At 32.3% G+C, this 21,786-nt stretch overlaps 1 protein-coding gene across 2 annotated transcripts; it reads right to left on the reverse strand.

Annotated features, from left to right (window-relative positions):
- Nucleotides 1-6,159: 6,159 nt before the first annotated feature.
- LOC127721835 (solute carrier family 25 member 44-like) lies at nucleotides 6,160-20,834 on the reverse strand. Of its 2 annotated transcripts, none has more exons than XM_052228644.1 (4): nucleotides 20,818-20,834; nucleotides 11,300-12,470; nucleotides 10,782-10,909; nucleotides 6,160-8,428 (listed from the first exon to the last, which is right to left on the reverse strand). In XM_052228644.1, exons 2-4 carry the CDS (start codon nucleotides 11,961-11,963, stop codon nucleotides 8,240-8,242), a joined length of 981 nt encoding a protein of 326 aa, XP_052084604.1. In that variant the 5' UTR covers nucleotides 11,964-12,470; nucleotides 20,818-20,834; the 3' UTR covers nucleotides 6,160-8,239. The 2 variants fall into 2 exon arrangements, with proteins under 2 accessions (XP_052084604.1, XP_052084605.1); XM_052228645.1 differs by having other exon boundaries at nucleotides 20,728-20,834.
- Between the last annotated feature and the right edge of the window lie 952 nt (nucleotides 20,835-21,786).

Raw genomic sequence — 21,786 nt, forward strand, 5'->3', positions numbered from 1 at the left:
TGATAAATGTTTTCCAGTTTTTTGCAAGTGACTTTGTTCTTCGGTAATGTACAAAAAAATAACTTGAAGTTAAGTTCATTTTTATTTCGAATTCTTACTGCTAGTATTTCTCTCCGAAAAATTAGACCAGGTATTAAGTTAAATAATGATTTATTTTATAATGTTTTATAAATACTATAAAGAAAACAGTAGATTGATTAATGCTTTGATTGATGCTCAACGTTAAAATGGTAAATATTACAGTCGAGGAGTATGCCAGGCAATGGGCTTAACGCGAAAAAGAAGACGTAGATACTCTTTCAGAAAAAAATTAAGGCCAAGGTCGTTGATACAAATCAGAAATCAGATTTTAAAAACTGTATGGGTCTATGAATACGCATGCTACATCAATCTTTAAAAGCCTAAATGTTGCAAAGCACCTGTCCTATCACCATGGCAAATATGTTAATGTCCTCACAGATAAAGCCCCAAACAACCTCGTGTTTGTGTGTAAATCACATTATATAAACTGCTTGATAAATGAATTAGCATTGACAATTCACATGGAAATTCAACATATACACCCACGACACTTACCACGGAGGAGATCCTGGATAAGCAAAGGTCTGTTCTATGTTCCTTTGGAATTTCAACCAAAGATGAATCTTCCGTCACTGTATTAAATTACATAAGTGAAACCTCTTTTTAAATTATTTACTTCAATCTAATCAGCAATCAAAGCTAGGCTGTAGAACTATTGTGAAAATACCTAACCTCCCGGTGACATAAAATCTAAAACTCTTTCATCTTGCATTAGTATTAAATCATTTGACTTTTCTTCCCTTTTAAAAGTTTTCCCCATTCCAAACTAAAAGACAAATTGAAAGAATTTGTCCTGCATTGTTTCATAAAGAATAATGGCCAACGTAGATACAACTTGAATTATCGTGTCTTAGGGAGGGATGAATCATACTTTGTAAGATATCACTCGGATTCAAACAAACAATTCCCCGAAACTGACATTATCAAAATGCCTGATTTCTTGGTTGACAACATATTTGTAAGGTTTGGAGGACGTGTTTTTCAGCAAACAATCGGCATTCCCATTGGAACCAACTGTGCACCTCTTCTTTCCAACTTGTTCCTTTATTCATATGAGGCTGACTTCATACTGGAGCTTCTTTAGAAGAATGAAAAGAAGCTAGCATTATCCCTTAATTTCACTTTCCACTATATAGGTGATCATGTCCTCTCACTAAATAATTGAAAGTTTGGTGACTATGTTGAACGCGTCTATTCCATCGAACTTGAAATAAAGATACAACGGATACAGTTAAGTCTGCCTCATATCTTTACCTACTACTAGAAATTTACAAGGGTCGATTGAAAACAAAACTTTACGACAAAAGAGACGATTGCAGCTTCCCAATTGTGAACTTTCGGTTTCAATGATGCAACATTCCAGCAGCGCCAGTATATATGGAATATATATATCCTAGTTGATACGATATTCCAGCGCTTGCATTTTCTATCATGATTTTCTTGATAGAAGCTTGCTGCTCACAAGGAAGCTATTAAAGAAGAGTTTCAAGTGATGTAGTTGAAATTATTCCTTTGAAAATTTTACGGACACCATCACGAGTTGGTTGATCGTTATGGAATATCTGTTATAGGATAAAACCATGTAGGAGGTGTTGTTAGACAAAGCCAGTTCGGCCAAAATTTCTAAGTTGCAAGGGCATAACTAACAAGCACTCAATGGATCAAAAAATCCTACCCACATGCATACACTACAAAAGTCAAAAAGTCTGAAAAGACCAGTTTTTGTCTGAATTTTCATGAATTTTTACTCGACATTCTTAATTTGTCTGAATAATTTTTTTAAATTCTTGACATAGTATGAATTTGTCTAATAAGGTTCTTGATTTTTCTTGACAAGTGTCTTGACAGTATGAACATTGTCTTAAAATTACTCGACACTTCCTGTATCATCTGATAAGAGTCTGGATTAGTCTCGACCAATTCTTGACTGTCTTAAATTTGTCTCGATCTGTCTTGACATATTCTTGACATTCTTAATAATGTCTGAATATGTCTTGACATATTCTTGACATTCTAAATAATGTCTGAATATGTCTCGACACATTCTTGACAGTCTTAAATATGTCTTGACACTATCTCAACAGTATAAAATTCACCTGAAATGTGAACAGACTTATTCTGCACTGTTTATGACATTCTATTGCTGTTGTATACTCCTTTTTATTATGGCTAAACTAAACTTTGAAGAATCAAGGATTAATTTGGTATAGTAAGATACCCTTTTGGTGCAACTAAGTTGGAATACCCTGAATAATCCCCCATGTAGTTTAATTTTGATTTATTTTTATTAAACATTTGAGTAATTGTTTTCACTTGGAATATAAGTCGAAGGTATTGACAAACAGCATTTAGATTTTTGCCGTTCGCAAAACTGCCAGTCAAATTTGCTTTACTAAAATAGGTGTCTTGTATCTCTTTTGGACCCCACAATTCATCTTTTGGGTGTGTGTGGCTAAGAAAAGAGGGGGGGGGGGGTCTTTCGTTTAGGTCAAAGAATTTGTTCCCATCTTGATTCAAAAACCTTATTCATTTTTTAGAACAACACAAAAACATTTTTTATTCAAATTTGAGTGTTGAATTTTATAATTTTTTTATCAAAAATAAATATTTGTGATAACTCCTTCCTGAAAAAAAAAATGTTTAGATCTATATTATGCATGTCTGTTTGAGAACCATTTCATAAGACCGATGATTTCTATAGAAATCATTGATGGGACCCATTATAAATACATTTTTTTTTATTATTCCTGGAGTAGATGATAATTTTCTTTTAATCTTTGGGAATTATTCAATTTGTTTTAATGTTTAAATAATTAACTTCATAATTTTGATGAAGAAAATCCATTTCAATTCAATTTTTTTTCATCAAAATGATGATTTTCATTTTCATCTATCAACAAAATTTTTAAATTATAGTGGCATGGTCGGTCAACTGATAAGTTGTATGGCTGATTACAGGTAAAGCAATAACTTCTATTTGACAGTTGCGTGTACTCTGGGGTGTGGAATACCTTAATTTTATGGGGAACATCCTGTCCATGTGTAATACTTAATATATTCCAACAGATGACATTACACAAATTTTTCTTCTGTTAAATGAATGATTTGTATATCATCATAATTTGCTATTTATATAAGCCACATTTTGGTATCATAATTATTTACCATATCAACATTGAATATTATGAATGTAGAATGAAATGTGTCTACAGTATGATTGGTTTGAATCATTTAATTTATAAGATTTAGGAATCAAAATTTGTAATTATTTAAAAACTCACATTGAAATTGTTTTATATCAACACACCCACATTTGAATTATTTTATACTTTAGATTTCATAGCCATAATTGCATTTGTAAAAATATTTATATACCCAAATTTTCAATTATTTTACATGCCCAACTTTTATTTTTGTTGTAAAGAAGTGTAACTTGAAACAACAGTATATCATATAAAGAGAAATAAAGTTATATCATGAATATTGGTCATGATTTGTAAAAATTTAGAACTGTCAAGTAAATTTAAGACACAATTCAAAATGTTCAGAATATGTCAAGCCATACTGAGAAAAAATAAGAATGTCGAGAATATATCGAGAAATTCAAGACAGTATTCAAATGTCAAGAATTTGTCAAGAAATTTTAAGACCATATTCAGAATGTCGAGAATATGTTGAGTAAATTTCATACAAATTTAATATAAATGAGAATTTGTCAAGAAAAATTAAGACACAAGTCATACTTTTGGAGAATGTCGAGTAAAAGTTCATGCAAATTAAGACAAAAACTGGTCTTTTCAGACTTTTAGACTTTTGTAGTGATATCTACATATTAGGATCTAACACTGTACAAAGTTTCATGTAGATGCAATAGACCATATAGGAGGAGTTGCAATGACACAGCTGGTTCTGGAAAGAGTAAAAATTTCTAAGGTGAAAGGGACTCAATTCTCAATAAACCATACAGAATAATTAAAGAACCTTAGCGCGCTCACATACCTCACGTCCCCACATTGTCATTGGAGAAATAAAATAAGTGTAAGAAAAACAAATTGAAACATAATTTCCTGCCAATATGCAAATCTACATAGTATGTCCTTATTATCTACAAAGTTTCATGAAATTCTGTTGTGTGGTTTCAGAGGAGTTGTGATGACAAACTGTTGCAAAAGTACATTGAAGCAAATAAGTTCAAAGGGGCATAACTCCTGGAAAAAAAATTGAATCTTAATTTCCTGTCGATATGCACATCTACGTAGTATGTCCTTATTATCTTAAAAGGTTTCATGAAATTCTGTTGTGTGGTTTGAGAGGAGTTGCGATGACAAAAGGTTGCAGCAGTATATTGAGCAAATAAGTTCAAAGGGGCGTAACTCCTGGAAAAAAAATTGAATCGTAATTTCCTGTCGATATGCACATCTACGTAGTATGTCCTTATTATCTGAAAAGGTTCATGAAATTCTGTTGTGTGGTTTGAGAGGAGTTGTGATGACAAAAGGTTGCAGCAGTATATTGAGCAAATAAGTTCAAAGGGGCGTAACTCCTGGAAAAAAAATAGAATCGTAATTTCCTATCGATATGCACATCTACGTAGTATGTCCTTATTATCTGAAAAGGTTTCATGAAATTCTGTTGTGTGGTTAGAGAGGAGTTGCGATGACAAGAAATAGGACTGACGGACTGACGGACAGACAGACAGACGGACAGACGGACGGACAGAAGGACGGGTCAAAAACATTATAAAAATTCCTTCACATGGTAATGTTTGTGTATCATGGTCTTTAATTCTTCAGAGTTTGAAGAGAATCCAACAAAAGATAAAAAGTTGGTCTTGACAAAACAGAAGGCTGATTCCTATATACCCCCCACACACTTTGGTGGGGTTAGCCCAGTTGTACATGCCATTTGCCTTTCTAAACACTACATCATAAAACTTAGATAAAGGCAACAGTAGTATACCGGTGTTCAAAAGTCATAAATCAATTGAGAGGAAACAAATCCAGATTACAAACCGAGGGAAACACATCAACAATAAGAGGAAAACAAAGGGAGAACAGGAACACTGAAGTGCAACAAAAACAAATGCCAACATACATAGAAACGAACTATTTGATAACAACTGCCATATTCCTGACTTGGTACAGTACATTTTAAGAAAAAAATGGTGGGTTGAACCTGGTCTCATGGCTAGCCAAACCTCCTGCTTACATAGCAATGTTAAAAAATATATCGCTAAAATGACAATACTATGTGACAGAAATACAGCACAAACACTCATCACAGAGAAACGCACCAACAAATAATATGATAGTTGACAAAACATGCAAACCACAGAACAACAGCAAATATCTTCCATCAATGACAGACACCACAGGACATCACAAACAGTGACGTTCTTAAGTAACGAACATGCAATCTCGAACTTTATACAATTATTTTCACAATACTAGTCCAAACAATTTTCATGACAATGATGGTATTGAAAGGCTATTTTATAATTATTTGGACTACAAACGATAAGACATAACACATTATCCAACCGAAACCATAACAGAAACATCAATAATAAATACATGAATGTTGGATGTACAAAATACCGAGACACGTCGTATAGCAATGCAAATTCACACTCGGTATAACAGTCATATTTGGGATTAGGTAGCGTTCGGTACTTAGCAGACAGCGACATAGATGTTAAACCACAATCTAAGAAATGGTAAAAATGTCATTAGTTAGTTTAGACACATACACATTGTATAGATCAACCAATTCGTGATGGTGTCCATAAAATTTACAGAGTGTCATTTTTAAATCTTTCCTCCTCATAACTCTGTTGGAGCAGTTTCTGCGTAAGGAGCACACTCCTGTATATGAAGTCAGTATAGTGTGAACATGCATGAGCATAACATATCAATTGAGATATGTAAACACCATACAACGGAGCAGAGGGTATGTTACTGCTGAGGAGTGGGAAATTGATAATTGGGAAGTTGAAATCGTCCCTGTTGTCATAGATTTTAGTGTTAAAAAACACAATAAAAAATCTGAACAGTGCATTTTCAAAATTAAAGACGTAAACATTTTGTTTTGATTTTAATTTACATATAACAATACATTATTTCAACAATTATGTAACATAATAAATTGTACAAATGTATAAATATATAATATCTTCCTAAATATGAAACTAAGTGAAAATTAAATGAATACATATGTTATTCACACACATAGTATACACAAGCTTTGAAACTTAAAACAAATCCTGTTCTAGATAATATAAAAATGCTCTCAATTATATCTGCCTTCCCTTATGGGGTTCCCCTTTCACAAGTTAATACTAAATGCAATAAAAATTCATATATATTTTCATGTGACATGTGGTGAATTCTATACAGAGTCAATTTATAAAAGTCTTAATTTGCATCATCCTAAAAAAACAAATTCGAATCAAAATCTACAAGTTTGTAATATCAACACCCAACATTCAGTAAAGCCTATAGAAAATAGAATAAGTTTTTTTGATAAATGGACAAACTTAGACAAGGAGTTTAAAAATCTGAAACAGAAACTTTTTATACTATGCCATTTATTATGATGATAATTTAATTTTAATTAATTTTCAATGATTGTTTATCAAATTTAAGCACTTTAATGGTCTTTATTTTGTAAAAGATAGTTGAATAAATTTGGCTTTCATTTTCTTAACACCAAGATTTATCTCCCCTATCTGATTACATTCCATAAAATCCTGTTTATAAAACACTTGATGCAAAGCTCTGATTAATTACAATGAGGTTTCATAGATCACAAACAATAATTAATTGTTATCAATTAAAAAACTTCCTTTGAGAATAGAAAAATAAATCTGTTTAAGGAGGTGGGTTTTTTTTATTACCATCAACACAATGTGGTCAGCACTCTAAAGATTCTGTTAATATTTTTATTATTTCCATACACCCAATGTGGTTAAATACTTTTTTTAAATATTAAATAAAACAAATTATCTCATTTTTCCACAATATTGCAGGTTCAATTCATTTGATGAAGAAGAGAAATGCAAGTTCCATGTAATCTATACATTCGGAAAAGGGGACAATGTAGGAGAATTGGGGACTCTGTGCCCTGCATTCTCATAGGTGGATATGACAAAATCAACTTGACTTTTAGTGTATTTTAATCTCCTTTGAAAAATATTCATCTTTTAAATAAATAAAAATCTTGATTAGACTGACTTTTTAAAACAGAATCTTTTTTCAATCAAGCAATTTCCTTATAAAGTGTTGATTTCAATTATTTTTCAATGTTCAGTTCTCCTGATTTTAGCATTTATAACTAATTAGGTAAATAAGAAATGGAGTACTATATCTATGTGTAATGAAACCAACAAACAAAAATCAGACACATAAAAAATAAATATCTTAGAACATGAGTACATACAAATATGATTTCCCTATACATTTTGTGTGCAAGTTTAAAAATATTAATAGTTTAAACATTCTTATATATTTATTTCATTTCCTACTCAAATCAGAATCTGAAAAGCAAATATTGAGATCTTTAACATAGACTGCATTAAAACTCATGAAAATATGCAATATTTTTTTTATTTCACAATCTTTTATTCTTTTACATGTTTTAGGCAACAGCCTATAGACATGATAGATATAAAGGCAATTATGGTTTTGTCACTGTACAGAAAAGTATTTGACACCATAGTTATGCAATTTTGAATTGCCTACCCTGCATGTTTTTTGAAATATCCTTAAGTAAAATTATTTGTTTATATGGTCGAGCAGCAGATAATTTGCTGTTTTTCATTTACCTAAACAAGCAACAGTCACGCTAGATTCTTTCCTGCAAGGGCACATATAACCTTAACTAGTGAGGATATGGGCCATACAAATGTATAGTTGCATGAAAAGACTTGGTTTAGTATAATGATTAATAAATCTATAATTACAGAAGAAAAAACTTACAATTCTTTCAAATAAAACAAACAAAAGTAATCCTTAAATAAATCATTCATCTTTTAGACCTAAAACTAAAATCATCCCTATCTTACACATCTTCCACTCATCACTATCATCACCATTATCTTCAAACAATCACATACATTCACCCTGAATAAAACATCTAAATAACCTAAAAATCTCTATCATCACCATCTTACATCAGCCTTGAATTCTTCCTTTAAACTAAAACGTTTAACTGATTCATAGCCAAAAGCAATCATCAAAGAGAATAAACAGCTGGTAGTCATTCTTGCGGAAATTCCCTTGGTCAGTATATTCCATCTTTCTTCTCGCCATAATATCTTTAATGTTTCGCTATAACTTTCACCTAGTACCTGGAAATACAAAGGTTTAAATGAGTCTGCTAGCTCACCTGTTTTCTAGATGTATAATGTAGACACATACAATTTGTACCAATATGTGAAAAGTATTTACTAATATTCTTCTAATGGCTAAGGTTTTCAAAAGAGCATGGTGAGTCTAGCCATTACAGATTTTGTTCTTACATTGTGCACTTACAGGGTTCAGTGCAAAACAAACATGTTAACCCCCCCTCACCCCCTTTCCAAGTCTGGATCCTGTAATTCAGTGGTTGTCATTAGTTGCTGTCTGTTATATCTATTTTTTCATTATTGTTTTGTCATAAATCAGGCAGTTGATTTTTTCCTTTGAAATGTTACACATTTTGTCATGTCAGGTCTTTTATAGCTGACTATACAGTATAGGTTTTGCTCATTGTTGAAGGCTGTATGGTTACCTATAAATGCTTAAATCTATGTCATTTGGGTTCTGTTGGATAGTTGTCTCATTGGCAATCACACCACATCTTCCTATTTCATATGGAACCTTGGCAGTCAAAATGGGACTTAAATGTACAGAAAACTCCTTTTTGAAACTTTGTTTAGAAAAATTCGAAAATGAAGCAGGGGTTTCAAATATCAAGTCTAATCTGGCTCATCTGAGTACATGTATATTCACTCAATAAAATTATTAAAAAACTAAATTTTGTGTGTCATATCTATGTCACTTGCAACCATATTGAAATATCATATTGACAAAAAAGTTAAATTTCATTTGTTCCCCCATAAATAAACCCGTTTCATTTTAGAAACCCATTATAAAACATTTTCAACAGGTTTGCGGGTTTTCACAGATCCCTGAGATAACATCATTATCAGGTCAACCATACATATACATATATGAAGAATCTGAAAACTCTTTATATTACAAACTATTTACAAAGATTCAGTTTCAAATATACACGTACCTACCGCCAATCCAGGTATAAAATAATAGAAATTGTTATATACATGTACTTGAAGATGTCAGTTATGTTTTTTTTTAAATGCTTGTAAATAAATTTGCCAAAGTTTAATTTTCTTTTGAATATTTGAGTTATCTCCACTTGCATGTCTCCAAAAGTTTCCTTGAATACAAGTAATATTTTTTTACAACTTTAAATTTTCATGAATAACCTTTTAAGCCTCTCGATTTATACAGGAGTTATAATTATCTCCCATCAAAATGACTTCACTGACTTATGTAAACAAATAGCAATGTTAACAAGGTAAGAAGTCCTTGGATTGGTCAATACAGGACATCCATGAACTCTTGTTCTTATTAACACATCTTATGGATTGGTCAATACAGGACATCCATGAACTCTTGTTCTTAACACATCTTATGGATTGGTCAATACAGGACATCCATGAACTCTTGTTCTTAACACATCTTATGGATTGGTCAATACAGGACATCCATGAACTCTTGTTCTTACCACATCTAATGGATTGGTCAATATGTAGGACATACCTGGACTCTTGTTCTTAACACATCTTATGGATTGGTCAATACAGGACATCCATGAACTCTTGTTCTTAACACATCTAATGGATTGGTCAATATGTAGGACATACCTGGACTCTTGTTCTTAACACATCTTATGGATTGGTCAATACAGGACATCCATGAACTCTTGTTCTTAACACATCTTATGGATTGGTCAATACAGGACATACCTGGACTCTTGTTCTTAACACATCAAATGGATTGGTCAATACAGGACATACCCGGACTCTTGTTCTTAACACATCAAATGGATTGGTCAATACAGGACAAACCTGGACTCTTGTTCTTAACACATCTAATGGATTGGTCAATACAGGACATACCTGGACTCTTGTTCTTAACACATCAAATGGATTGGTCAATACAGGACAAACCTGGACTCTTGTTCTTAACACATCTAATGGATTGGTCAATACAGGACATACCCGGACTCTTGTTCTTAACACATCAAATGGATTGGTCAATACAGGACATACCTGGACTCTTGTTCTTAACACATCAAATGGATTGGTCAATACAGGACATACCTGGACTCTTGTTCTTAACACATCTAATGGATTGGTCAATACAGGACATACCTGGACTCTTGTTCTTAACACATCAAATGGATTGGTCAATACAGGACATACCTGGACTCTTGTTCTTAACACATCAAATGGATTGGTCAATACAGGACATACCTGGACTCTTGTTCTTAACACATCAAATGGATTGGTCAATACAGGACATACCCGGACTCTTGTTCTTAACACATCAAATGGATTGGTCAATACAGGACATAACTGGACTCTAGTTCTTCACACATCAAATGAGTGGTCAATACAGGAAATAGTGACATACCTGAACTCTTGTTCTTAATACGTCAAATGGATTGGTCAACACAACAGAACTGATTCCAGCCAATGGAGCAGCCACCATTTTAAGTGCAAGTCTTGATGTAGATACTGGAAAAAATTCAATCATCCAACCTACAAAATATTTAACCAATCATCATTTAAACTCTGTTTGCCATTTCTATGTTGATTGTAAGGCTAACCTTTAGACAAACACAAGGAACCAGAAGAGGTTGTTTAATAAACAGCCAATCAAAAATGTTGCTGCAAAAACAAAAATAAATATAAAATAATAATAAAGGGAACTAATAAATTTTCTAAACAGACATTATTTCATTCACTGGTAATCTTACGCTGTTTATTCCACTAACTTTCTTTCAAGAAAGTGTAAGACCCAAATACTAAAACTTGGTCATAATTATTTTTCTTATGTCAGCAGTTGAACTGTCAAACCTAAAAATTGATTGAAGGGGTATATTTTAACGACATCTAGTTCTAAGGGAAACTCTCTATACATGAACTTACTTCCATATATATTATAGAAGAGCCACCAAAATCCACTTCCAGCAGAGTATACAGCTAAAGATACACCAGATCCTTTGTAAAATCCACGTAAACCTTCTGATTGCATTATCTCTCTACATATTGCCCTCACTGCACCAAATTTACTGTTTTTTATTTCATCACTAATATGTATTTTTTGTAACTTCTGTAGTTTCTCCTCAATGCGTTTATTTGTAGCAGATTTTTTTCCTTCCATCAACATTAAATGTTGGGACACAATGTCTAATGGAACTATAAAAAGTTGATTAACACATGAAGCCGAGAAACCAGCTATCATTGAAGAAATGTGGCCGTTATTTAGTCTTGCCGTCCAGTACTGTCTAACACTTTCATAAATAGTGATATAAATCACTGAAGAAGGGATCTGTATACAACTGACACCAAATCCTTGATAGAATGCACGAAATCCTTCACGTCTGCCGATTTTTACAATGGCATCAAACATTCCTTTGTACACTGTTTTACCAGTCTGTGTCTGTAAACGAGTCCTTACCAGTGTCAGTGGATACAGTAAACCACGTACACTTAAACTTGTCATTAAAGTTAATGGATAAAATTTAATTTTGTCCAGCATGTGGAATTCAATCACATGAATCTCATTCTCTAGATCTCTGCTTAACTCCATATTTAATTTTCTACGTAATGTTTATATTTTGACTTTATCTTTTGATTTTGGTTGAAAGGTAATTAGCTTGTCTGCTTATATTTTTGTTTATTTGTTTATGCTCTGATAATCAAAAAGTCATAACAATATGGGTAGGTGAAGAGCCCTCTCCATACTGGTTCCCTAAATATACTATTTCAGAGTTATAGTTTTCACTTTTGCTCCTGGATGTTGCCTTCAAATCTTCATGTACATATTCTGAATGTGTGCGTTTTCAATTATGCCTGAAATTTGTTTAAAATTTCTTTTTACTGCCCTTTAAGATATCTTCCTAATTAAAGTTCTTATTTTTCTACTAAATCTTCTGAGAGACAATCCTTGAATGTTGGTTCTACAGCTGTTAGTTTCATTCAAGTTCTTTTCTATGCCACTGAACTAGTATCTTTCTTTATGAAACTGTTTGAAGTATGTGATATTCTTTTAAACTTTGCTTGCGTGCAGAACATTTTTTAAAACAGCTTTTCATACCTGCAACAGAAGAAATTTAAATTAAAATTTCTGCCAAAATTTTCATTACATATCCTAAAAAGCAACAAATAGAAATAGTTAAATCATTTTACTATAATTACATGACATGTATGATGTTTCATAAGAATCTGTAATTTTTATTTGCTGACAACAATCCCTAGGCACTTCAATATCATATTTTATTTTTGTATATTAACGTAAATAATACAACAACTATGACTGCAAGTGCTATCCGTGACAAAGTTAAAACAATGCATAGAAAAACTAAATTTGCAAAAAGCCTGATATTACTCTTACTTTCATGGTTGTAGCATAAAAATGTAAATAAAAGAATTAAATGCTTATTTTGATAATTTAATAGGGTTGTAAAAACATTGATTGTGAGTACATTTTTAGTATGAAGCGTGTATATCTCACATCTGTATATACAAGTCTAAATTGAAAACAACGTTCAAACCTATGATTGCGTTGGATAAAAACTGCAATTTTTATATGTGTACAAGCAAAACAAATTTCTTGGTAGAGGGGTCTAAATACAGCACCAACAACATTTTCCAAAAGACCAAAAAAGTGAAAAAGTATATTTTAACAAAACGCATTTGACTAGCAGGTCGAACAACAGATGTTCTTAAACCCTGCTGACTGTCATGGCAATTGCCAAATAAACTGATCACCAGATGTAACAAAATGAATCTTAAATATTAATTTAATACCAAACAGAAAACAATAAACTTGCAGAAAAGATGGTGTACAGCAAACATGGCAAACATGAGGTGCAAAAATTTGTACACCATATCCGGATTTCGACAATTAATGTCTCTTCAGTATGTAAGGAATCGAAACAGTATTTGGAAGGCCATATAATTTACCTCAATTTAGGTTAGACTCTTGAATTTTGAAGAGTCGAAATAGGATCATCCTGGATGATATATATACTGTGCACCACTCCTTATAGAGCATTTTCTAACTTCTTTTTTATAAATGAGTAAGGCTGGTTAAACCAAGGTTATTCAGTATCATTGAACAATCAGCTTTTTCTGTGACATAACAATATAAGCATTGTGACATAACAATATAAGCATTGTGACATAATAATATAAACATTGTGACATAACAATATAAGCATTGTGACATAATAATATAAACATTGTGACATAACAATATAAGCATTGTGACATAATAATATAATCATTGTGACATAATAATATAAACATTGTGACATTTGAAATATGCACAAATTTGGAAAGTCGTCTATCACTCATGGGTAAATCTTATACAAGTCATGTTTATTTACTTGAAGATGTAAGTAATATTTACTTGTATGCTTGTATGGGACATGTTGTACATGTTGTATGGGTAAATTTGTGATTATAATTTTATTTTCATGCTTTGATAGTCTCCCCTTAATGATAATCTTATTAAAAAATTTACTTATACATGTACAAGTTATTTGTTTTTACAACCCATTAAATCATTTAAATTCTCATGTTTTGAGAGGTCAGAACATGCCTACAATTCTTTTTCCAGGTTTGTTAATTTTTTTTAATCAGAATTCAACCTTTAATAACAAGAACTAAAAAAAGAAATCTACTGAGCACAGATGTAAGGTAACTGTGCAAGACATTCAAAAATAGCTTCCTAATAAGGCGTGTAAATGAGCAGTATTTTGAAGATAACAGACAAATGAGATGTTCATCATGTACATTGTCCATGAAATCATACTTTTAAGAATAGTAAAGACAACTATTAATTACAGACAATAAAACACTCTATTAGAGCAATGTAGTCAACATATATATGTGAACATCCCAGTACAATAATCCTGTTTTCAGGGGTCTCCTCCCATCCTCCCGTTGAATAGAAAAAAATCCTGTGTATAAAAAATGAATGGAAATTTTCAGATGCCATTTTTTACTATGCTGTTTACAAATATTTAGTATTCGGATAGAAGATTGAAGAAAAATCACACAAAACAGACAATTTTTACATCAGACGGTTGCATTTACAACAGGGATTCGCCTTTTATTTCATTTGATTTGTTTTATTGTCCCATACAAGAATATATATGGTTTCGGGGTGGTGATCTCGACCGTTTACAAATTCTTAAACAGGAAGGGAGTGGGAGTGACCCCAGGGGACTCGCCTTTTATTTCATTTGATTTGTTTTATTGTCCTGTACAAGAATATATATGGTTTCAGAGGTGGGGATCTTGACCGTTTACAAGTTTTCAAAAAGAAGGGGGTGGGGTGACCCCTGTGGATTTCCTCTATATTTCATTTGATTTGTTTTATTGTACCATACAAGAATATATATGGTTTATGGGTGGGGATCTCGACTGTTTACAAGTTCTTAAACAGGAAAGGGGTGGGAGTGACCCCAGGGGACTCGCCTTTTATTTCATTTGATTTGTTTTATTGTCCCGTACAAGAATATATATGGTTTCGGGGTGGGGATCTTGACCGTTTTCAAGTTCTCAAAACAGGATGGGGTGGGGGTGACACCCAGGGACTCCCCCTATATTTCATTTGACTTGTTTTATTGTCCCATACAAGAATATATATGGTTTAGGGGTGGGGATCTCAACAGTTTACAAGTTCTCAAACAGGAGGGGGTGGGGCTGATCCAGAGGGACTCCCACTATATTTCATTTGATTTGTTTTATTATCCACAGTGATCCTTACTGAAAATCACGTGTGTCTATCACTTACTATTTTCAAGTTATAGTCATTTGAAAATTAAAAAAAAAAAATCCCACACTTCTGTTGGCCCCTCAAAATACCCCTAAATAGATCTCAAGAAGAAAAATAAAAAGAACTGAGCAAAACAATAAGTCTCCAAACTTTGTTTGGGAGACTTAATAGCAAGTAGTATAATTACGAATTTTGTTATAGTCCGATTTTCTGATGCCGATTATGTAATAGGCCGAGTTTATTATTGGGCCGAGATGAGATACCGGGATACTTTCGATACACTCGGGCTTTTACTTCTTTAATAAACATTGTAAAAATTGTAGTAGGAAGTACACCACTAATTCATGGCCCCATTGCTTTCTATGTTAAATTTTCAATTTCAAGCAGGCACAGCTCTTTTGTTTTAAGTTCAAATAAAGTGGCAATCATTGCATGTCAAAGCAACACTTTATGTTGTCTTGTACTGAAAAAATCAACATAATGCTTTAAATAAAAAACTTTAATGGCATATAAGAAAGAACTGGTTCCCTGAACTTTGGATGTACCAAAACAGGTACTTCAGATCTGACAAACAGGCAAAATGTACCCTCTTTTTAAATTTTGGTGCAGTTTTTTTAATATTCAAAATTATAAGTCAAAAAGTGTTCTACAATGATCACCAGTCATTCAGCTTTCATTTGATACCAAAAATACCTGGATATTCTACATATTTTGAAAGTTACACTCATGCGTAGGAACTATTTTGTGTTAAATATATACTATTTTCTGGTATGTGCTTTCTGGCCGGGCCGAATTAGTGGTGTTACACCTATAACAGAACAAAACTTGCTATATTGACTTCAGCTTTACTTTATTTCATTCTATGATCTTTTTCAAGCAATAAAAAACATATAAAGCTTTAGTCCAAATACTATTCGACTAATTTTAAGCTCAAATTGGACTGGTAGTAACATATGGGTTATTCAAAGAAAACTGCATATGGATATTACCAATGGCCAATATTCTTTTTTTATTCTCAATATCATTGTTCTATTTATTAATTTCTATTAGGAAAGTAATGTGCTTACCAATAGTCATATTTTTACCAAAGGTTGTTCATTTAATAAAAATATATTAGTCCAAACCTAAGACATAATTGAGAATATTGTCCCCCCTTTTTTCTTCAAATTGGAAAAGGGACATTTTTGGTAAAACCATACTTCTGTGGTACAGCATAGATTATTAAGAGCAATTTATACATCCCTCAGCTGGATAACTTGCTAAACTAGTTCAAAAGTACATGTACAGTGAGATTTTGGAATTTTTATACAAGTATATATATATACCAATTGCCTAGATTGTAAAAGGCAACCATAAGAAAACCAATAAAACTTCAAAAATTATCGATGAACATTCAGTACATTTTAATTCAAACTGTAAGCTAATCATAATAGAAGTAACTCAAAATTTCAAAAGCATCTTCCTAGAATTAGTTGTCAAACACCAGTTATAACTACATTATCTAGGAGTAGAACACACATCTTAAAGTAAGATAGTCTGTCACTTCCGGTTTGAGGCCAATGCCTTAGGAAAGTTTTTGCTATAGCAAGCTATAGCAAACTTTCCAAAAACAACTTACATAAAAAACAATAGACATAAAGCACTAATATAAGACTACTTGCAGTATTTGAAAGCTAGTTCGATGCCTATTACAACTAACAAACAAATCAGTGTCTCCCAGACTGAAGTAATTGTGAATATAAAACAATATTTATATATAAAACAACAACATGTGAATGTAAATTCTATTTGAGAAAAATGCAATGGAAAATAAGAGTTATATTATTTATATTGGTGAATTACTCATATTGTTTCATTTTTACAGTTTACTGGGTTTTTTTTCCTTTTGTTTGTTAGGTGCCTACTCGTCACTTTATTACATCGTTTCATACATAATTTGCGATTTGTATGGTCTAAATAATGCATATATCTGAAATAAAATAAGTTCAGCAAGTGCTTTAGTACAGCAATATTTCAGAAATCTTAAAATTATAAACCTTGTAAATGTTACTTCGAATACCCATAAAAAGTCATTTAATTGGTATTGTGATGCAAAAGAAAATGTTTGTGTTGTTTCAATCACATTCTTATTCCAAGAAGTCATACAGTAAGATTCTAATTAAAGCAAAACTAGTATTCATTTTGCAAACTCTATCAAAGTTTCAAATTAGTTTCACCCAAAGAAGAAAGTCTTGCAAACCTGGGAACAGTATATTTAATATATATGTTCCTGTGTAAACCTATAGCTATATATAACAGTTCAAAATGGGGTGAAACATACCAATGGGACATTCAAAACAAGTCGAGATAACTGACCACTCCATTGCAAAAAAATACAAAAGACAAGGGAAGGACCAACAAGTTCACAAAACACAAAAGTTACTTAGAACATAGAAAACTAAAGACTCAAAACGGGCTGCCCAAAACAAAGGATGATTTAAGGTGCTCATGAAGGGAAGGCAGTGTCAAAGCCGCAGGAGTGTAAAATGATTACTCTAGATAGTTGTCTGCTATAACATAGAAACTTTTTTATACTGATTAGACTTTCATTGACAGGCATTAAATTTGTCTGGGATCCATTTATTTTTCGTCTTCCAAACAGAAATAAATGTACCTTTCACAGTAATTAACTCTATGTCTGGTAGCAGTTGGCTATCATATATTTATGGAAAGGATGACCCATTTAATTCTGCAATCACTGTTTTTTTTTATTTGAAAAACTTGACACAAACATTCAAATACGGTACATGTATCTATGTATGTTGATACAAATCCTTAAAAAATCACGTTGATTCATGAAAAAGAATTCTGTCACTGTTATAAATACTAATACACTGTATTGTGGACTTACTTTAATTCTGTCATAAATGCAATCCCAAATTATTAAATAAAATTATCTGTAGGTCAAAAAAAGGCACCCCAAAGATCTGACCGAGGCATTTTTCAACCCCTAAGATGTATTTAATTTTACCTTTACTGCAGCTCGACCCTTAGAAGATTTTGGGGTATAATTGTACGTAGATAGATAGATAGATAGATAGATAGATAGATAGATACTTTATTCTCTTAAAACTAAATACTAGTTTACAGAGAAACATACAATATAAACACAATCAAATATTGTTTTTCTAAATATGATCAAATATGATTTTCTGAATTCTATGGTCAATAATTTCAGAACTGATTATTAAACATGGAGCGCTGAGCTGATTCCGATTGATGACTGGTTTCGAGATTAGTATGCCTTTTATCTGTTATAAAGTATCTGACAAAGAACCAGTTTTAAATTATCGATCATAAGTAAACATGTCCAATTAATATTTGTTTTTATCTTCTTTTCTTGTTTTTTGTATATTACTTTGATCATCAAAGTTGGATTTAATTTATTTTCTACAGAATGATTTTACTTTTCCCGTCGGACAAGCTTGATATGGCTTTTACTTGTCCGACCTTTTTTTCTTCTTGTACCGGACAATCCGACAAGCGTTATTGTCAAGCCCTGACATCTAGATAGTTAGGTGCGGTTACTTTATTTCTTGTGAAAATCCCTTAATTCCTTTTGTCCCTAATTAGAATCAGACTTAGAAAAATTCAAAAAGGTTATATATAATTAAGGCTTTTGAGACATTTCCACCACACTACCAGTTCGTCCACAGGTTGTTTCAGCCACAGTCAATTTGGCAATACTTTTCCATATTGTTCCTATGCATTAATTGGTTTGACCATGTTGACAGAAGTTTGTTTTGAAAAGGAATTTTTCATAACAAAAAGTACAGTAATTTGACCATAAAGTGTGCAACTGCTGTGAAACACGACTTTCTTATGTCACACATGATTAAGACATTCATAATGTCTCCCTTCGACTTTGGTTTGATTAATTCATTTTATATAACAGACTGAGACATTTGTTCCATTACAAACACAAGTATGAGAAACATGACCACAATACAAAAATGTTATAATGAAAAATATATATTTCAAAATAGAATCAGAGTCTTCTATTTATTAAATATGCATCCCAATTCAGATAATCCAATTAATTATCATATTAACACCTCCGAGTTAATAGGACTTTAAACGACATGCACCATTTGATATAATTATCGTGTGTTGATTAACAATTTTTTATAGATAGTAATATATTCAATGGTAATCATGTACAATTACTTGACAAAAGCATAATGAATACTTTAGATATATCAAAGAAATGATAATTAACAATTAACAAATGATCAGCAGCCGGTTGTACGAAAGTGTCATTAGTCTAATGAGCCATTAAGTCTTCATTAGCCTAATGCATCATAAAGGCTTAATGAAGACTTAATGACTCATTAGGCTAATGCCACGTTCGTACAACCCGCTGCAGAGGGATAAAGGTTTTTAATCATGTGTTAATTATGATAAGAACAATAATCTTCTTCACTTTTTGATAACATATCACTTTTCATTAACATTTTAAACAATCATATCTTGTTATAAAAATATCATTCTTATTTTAAAGTCAACATTTTTTAAACAATATTTTTATAACATTCTTAAGGTTCATCATAAAAAATGGACAAAAATGGCTGTATTTCCACCTCAAAAACTACTCTGAGTACAGACTTACCTGTCCAGTTGGAAAAGTTTTAATGCCTGGCATCCACTAGATATATAAAAGTTAAATGCATTTTGTGTTTCAGAAAGATAAAATCTTTTTTGGTTTTGATGGCCATTTTTTTCCTTTCTGCAGAAGGTGTAAAAATAAACTAAGTTGGGATAAAACTTTGAGATGCTCCCTCTCAGGTAAAAACTATATAGTATTGTATTGATTGTCCTTGATTGACACAGACAATAGGTATCTACACAATTATAGGTGAGTTAAAGGGTTTAACTGAGTGGACAGTATCAAAGCAATTCAGGTGTTTGTTTATTTTTACACCTTCTGCAGAAAGGAAAAAAAATGCCCATCAAAATCCAAAAATGATTATATCTTTCTGAAACAAAAAAATGCATTTAACTTTTATATATCTAGTGGATGCCAGGCCTTAAAACTTTCCAAACTGGACAGGTAAGTCTGTACACAGAGTAGTTTTTGAGGTGTAAATACGGCCATTTTTGTCCATTTGTTATGACATGTATGATGAACCTTAAATTAAAACAAATTTTACCAATGAATATAAATTAATGATTAAAATGTAATTTTTAATATTTCTGATTTTAAAAACCATTATATTTGCCTCTCTTTTTACAATAAAAACGATGTAGCCTTGTAGGGCCGAAATGACTTTGGCCGAAACGGCAGTGTGGCCGAAACGTCCTGCATCGGTATTAAGGGTATGAGTTTTTCTGAGTTACACAAAACAGGAAAACACATTGGAAACCAAATCAGAAAGGGATTTATAAGTCTCTTATGTAACTCTTCCCTGTATCACTCTTGTTGTACTTGTGACAGTTAAATTGTGTACGAAGCTCCTTTGTTGATTTCGGATGACAGCCTTAGATTGACTAACTTTTAATAGTTTTATAGAACTATTATATGTGTTACTTTATAACAGAGGTACTATTCTTTCGCTCTTTTCTGTGTGCTTTATAAACATGTGGCCTGTAACATATTATTATATATAAACAATCTGACCCTGAGATTAGGTTAGCTGGGTTAGCAGACAACTTTCCACAACGGAAGTTTAATCCTGAATAAAGGAGAGATCTTATCATGGAGCTGTAAACTGGGTTGTGCTAAAACGAGAAACGAAATCGAAACGCAATAAACGAAACGAAACTTAACGAACAAAACGAATCGAAGCGCATAGAAATATATGAAGTTTGATAGACTTACTATAAAAGGCTCAAACGTAAACTGAACCGTCACGAAACTGAATTTCTCCAAGAAGGCAATGGCTCGCGGACAAAATGTATATCAGATCACACCAAGACGTATAACTTAACTTATAATTATTTGTAATAACATAAGAAACACGACGGGTGCCACATGTGGAGCAGGATCTGCTTACCCTTCCGGAGCACCTGATATCACCCCAAGTTTTTGGTGGGGTTCGTGTTGCTTAGTCTTTAGTTTTCTATGTTGTGTCATCTGTACTATTATTTGTCTGTTTGTCTTCTTATTTTTGGCCATGGCGTTGTCAGTTTCTTTTCAATCTATGAGTTTGACTGTCCCTCTGGTATCTTTCGTCCCTCTTTTTTAACATCTAATACGTCACGGCCTTGGTCACACATATCTAATTAGCCTGAACTTTCAACAGTGAAGTAAGATAAAATTGAGAATGGAAATGGGGAATGTGTCAAAGAGACAACAACCCGACCACAGAACAGACAACAGCAGAAGGCCACCAACAGGTCTTCAATGCAGCGAGAAATTCCCGCACCCGGAGGCGTCCTTCAGCTGGCCCCTAAACAAATATATATACTAGTTCAGTGATAATGAACGCCATACTAAACTCCAAATTGTACACAAGAAACTAAAATTAAAAATAATACAAGACTAACAAAGGCTAGAGGCTCCTGACTTGGGACAGGCGCAAAAATGCGGCGGGGTTAAACATGTTTATGAGATCTCAACCCTCCCCCTATACCTCTAGCCAATGTA

This window comes from Mytilus californianus, unplaced genomic scaffold (genome assembly GCF_021869535.1).
Source record: "Mytilus californianus isolate M0D057914Y unplaced genomic scaffold, xbMytCali1.0.p SCAF_12, whole genome shotgun sequence".
In the NCBI taxonomy this organism is placed as follows: domain Eukaryota; kingdom Metazoa; phylum Mollusca; class Bivalvia; order Mytilida; family Mytilidae; genus Mytilus; species Mytilus californianus.

Coding starts and splice junctions, on each gene's coding strand:
- LOC127721835 (XM_052228644.1), bottom strand. CDS start 11,963: ATGGAGTTAAGCAGAGATCTAGAGAATGAGATTCATGTGATTGAATTC. Junction 10,910..11,299: donor CTTCTATAATATATATGGAA/GTAAGTTCATGT, acceptor AATATTTTGTAG/GTTGGATGATTGAATTTTTT. Junction 8,429..10,781: donor TATTAAGAACAAGAGTTCAG/GTATGTCACTAT, acceptor TTGTATTTCCAG/GTACTAGGTGAAAGTTATAG.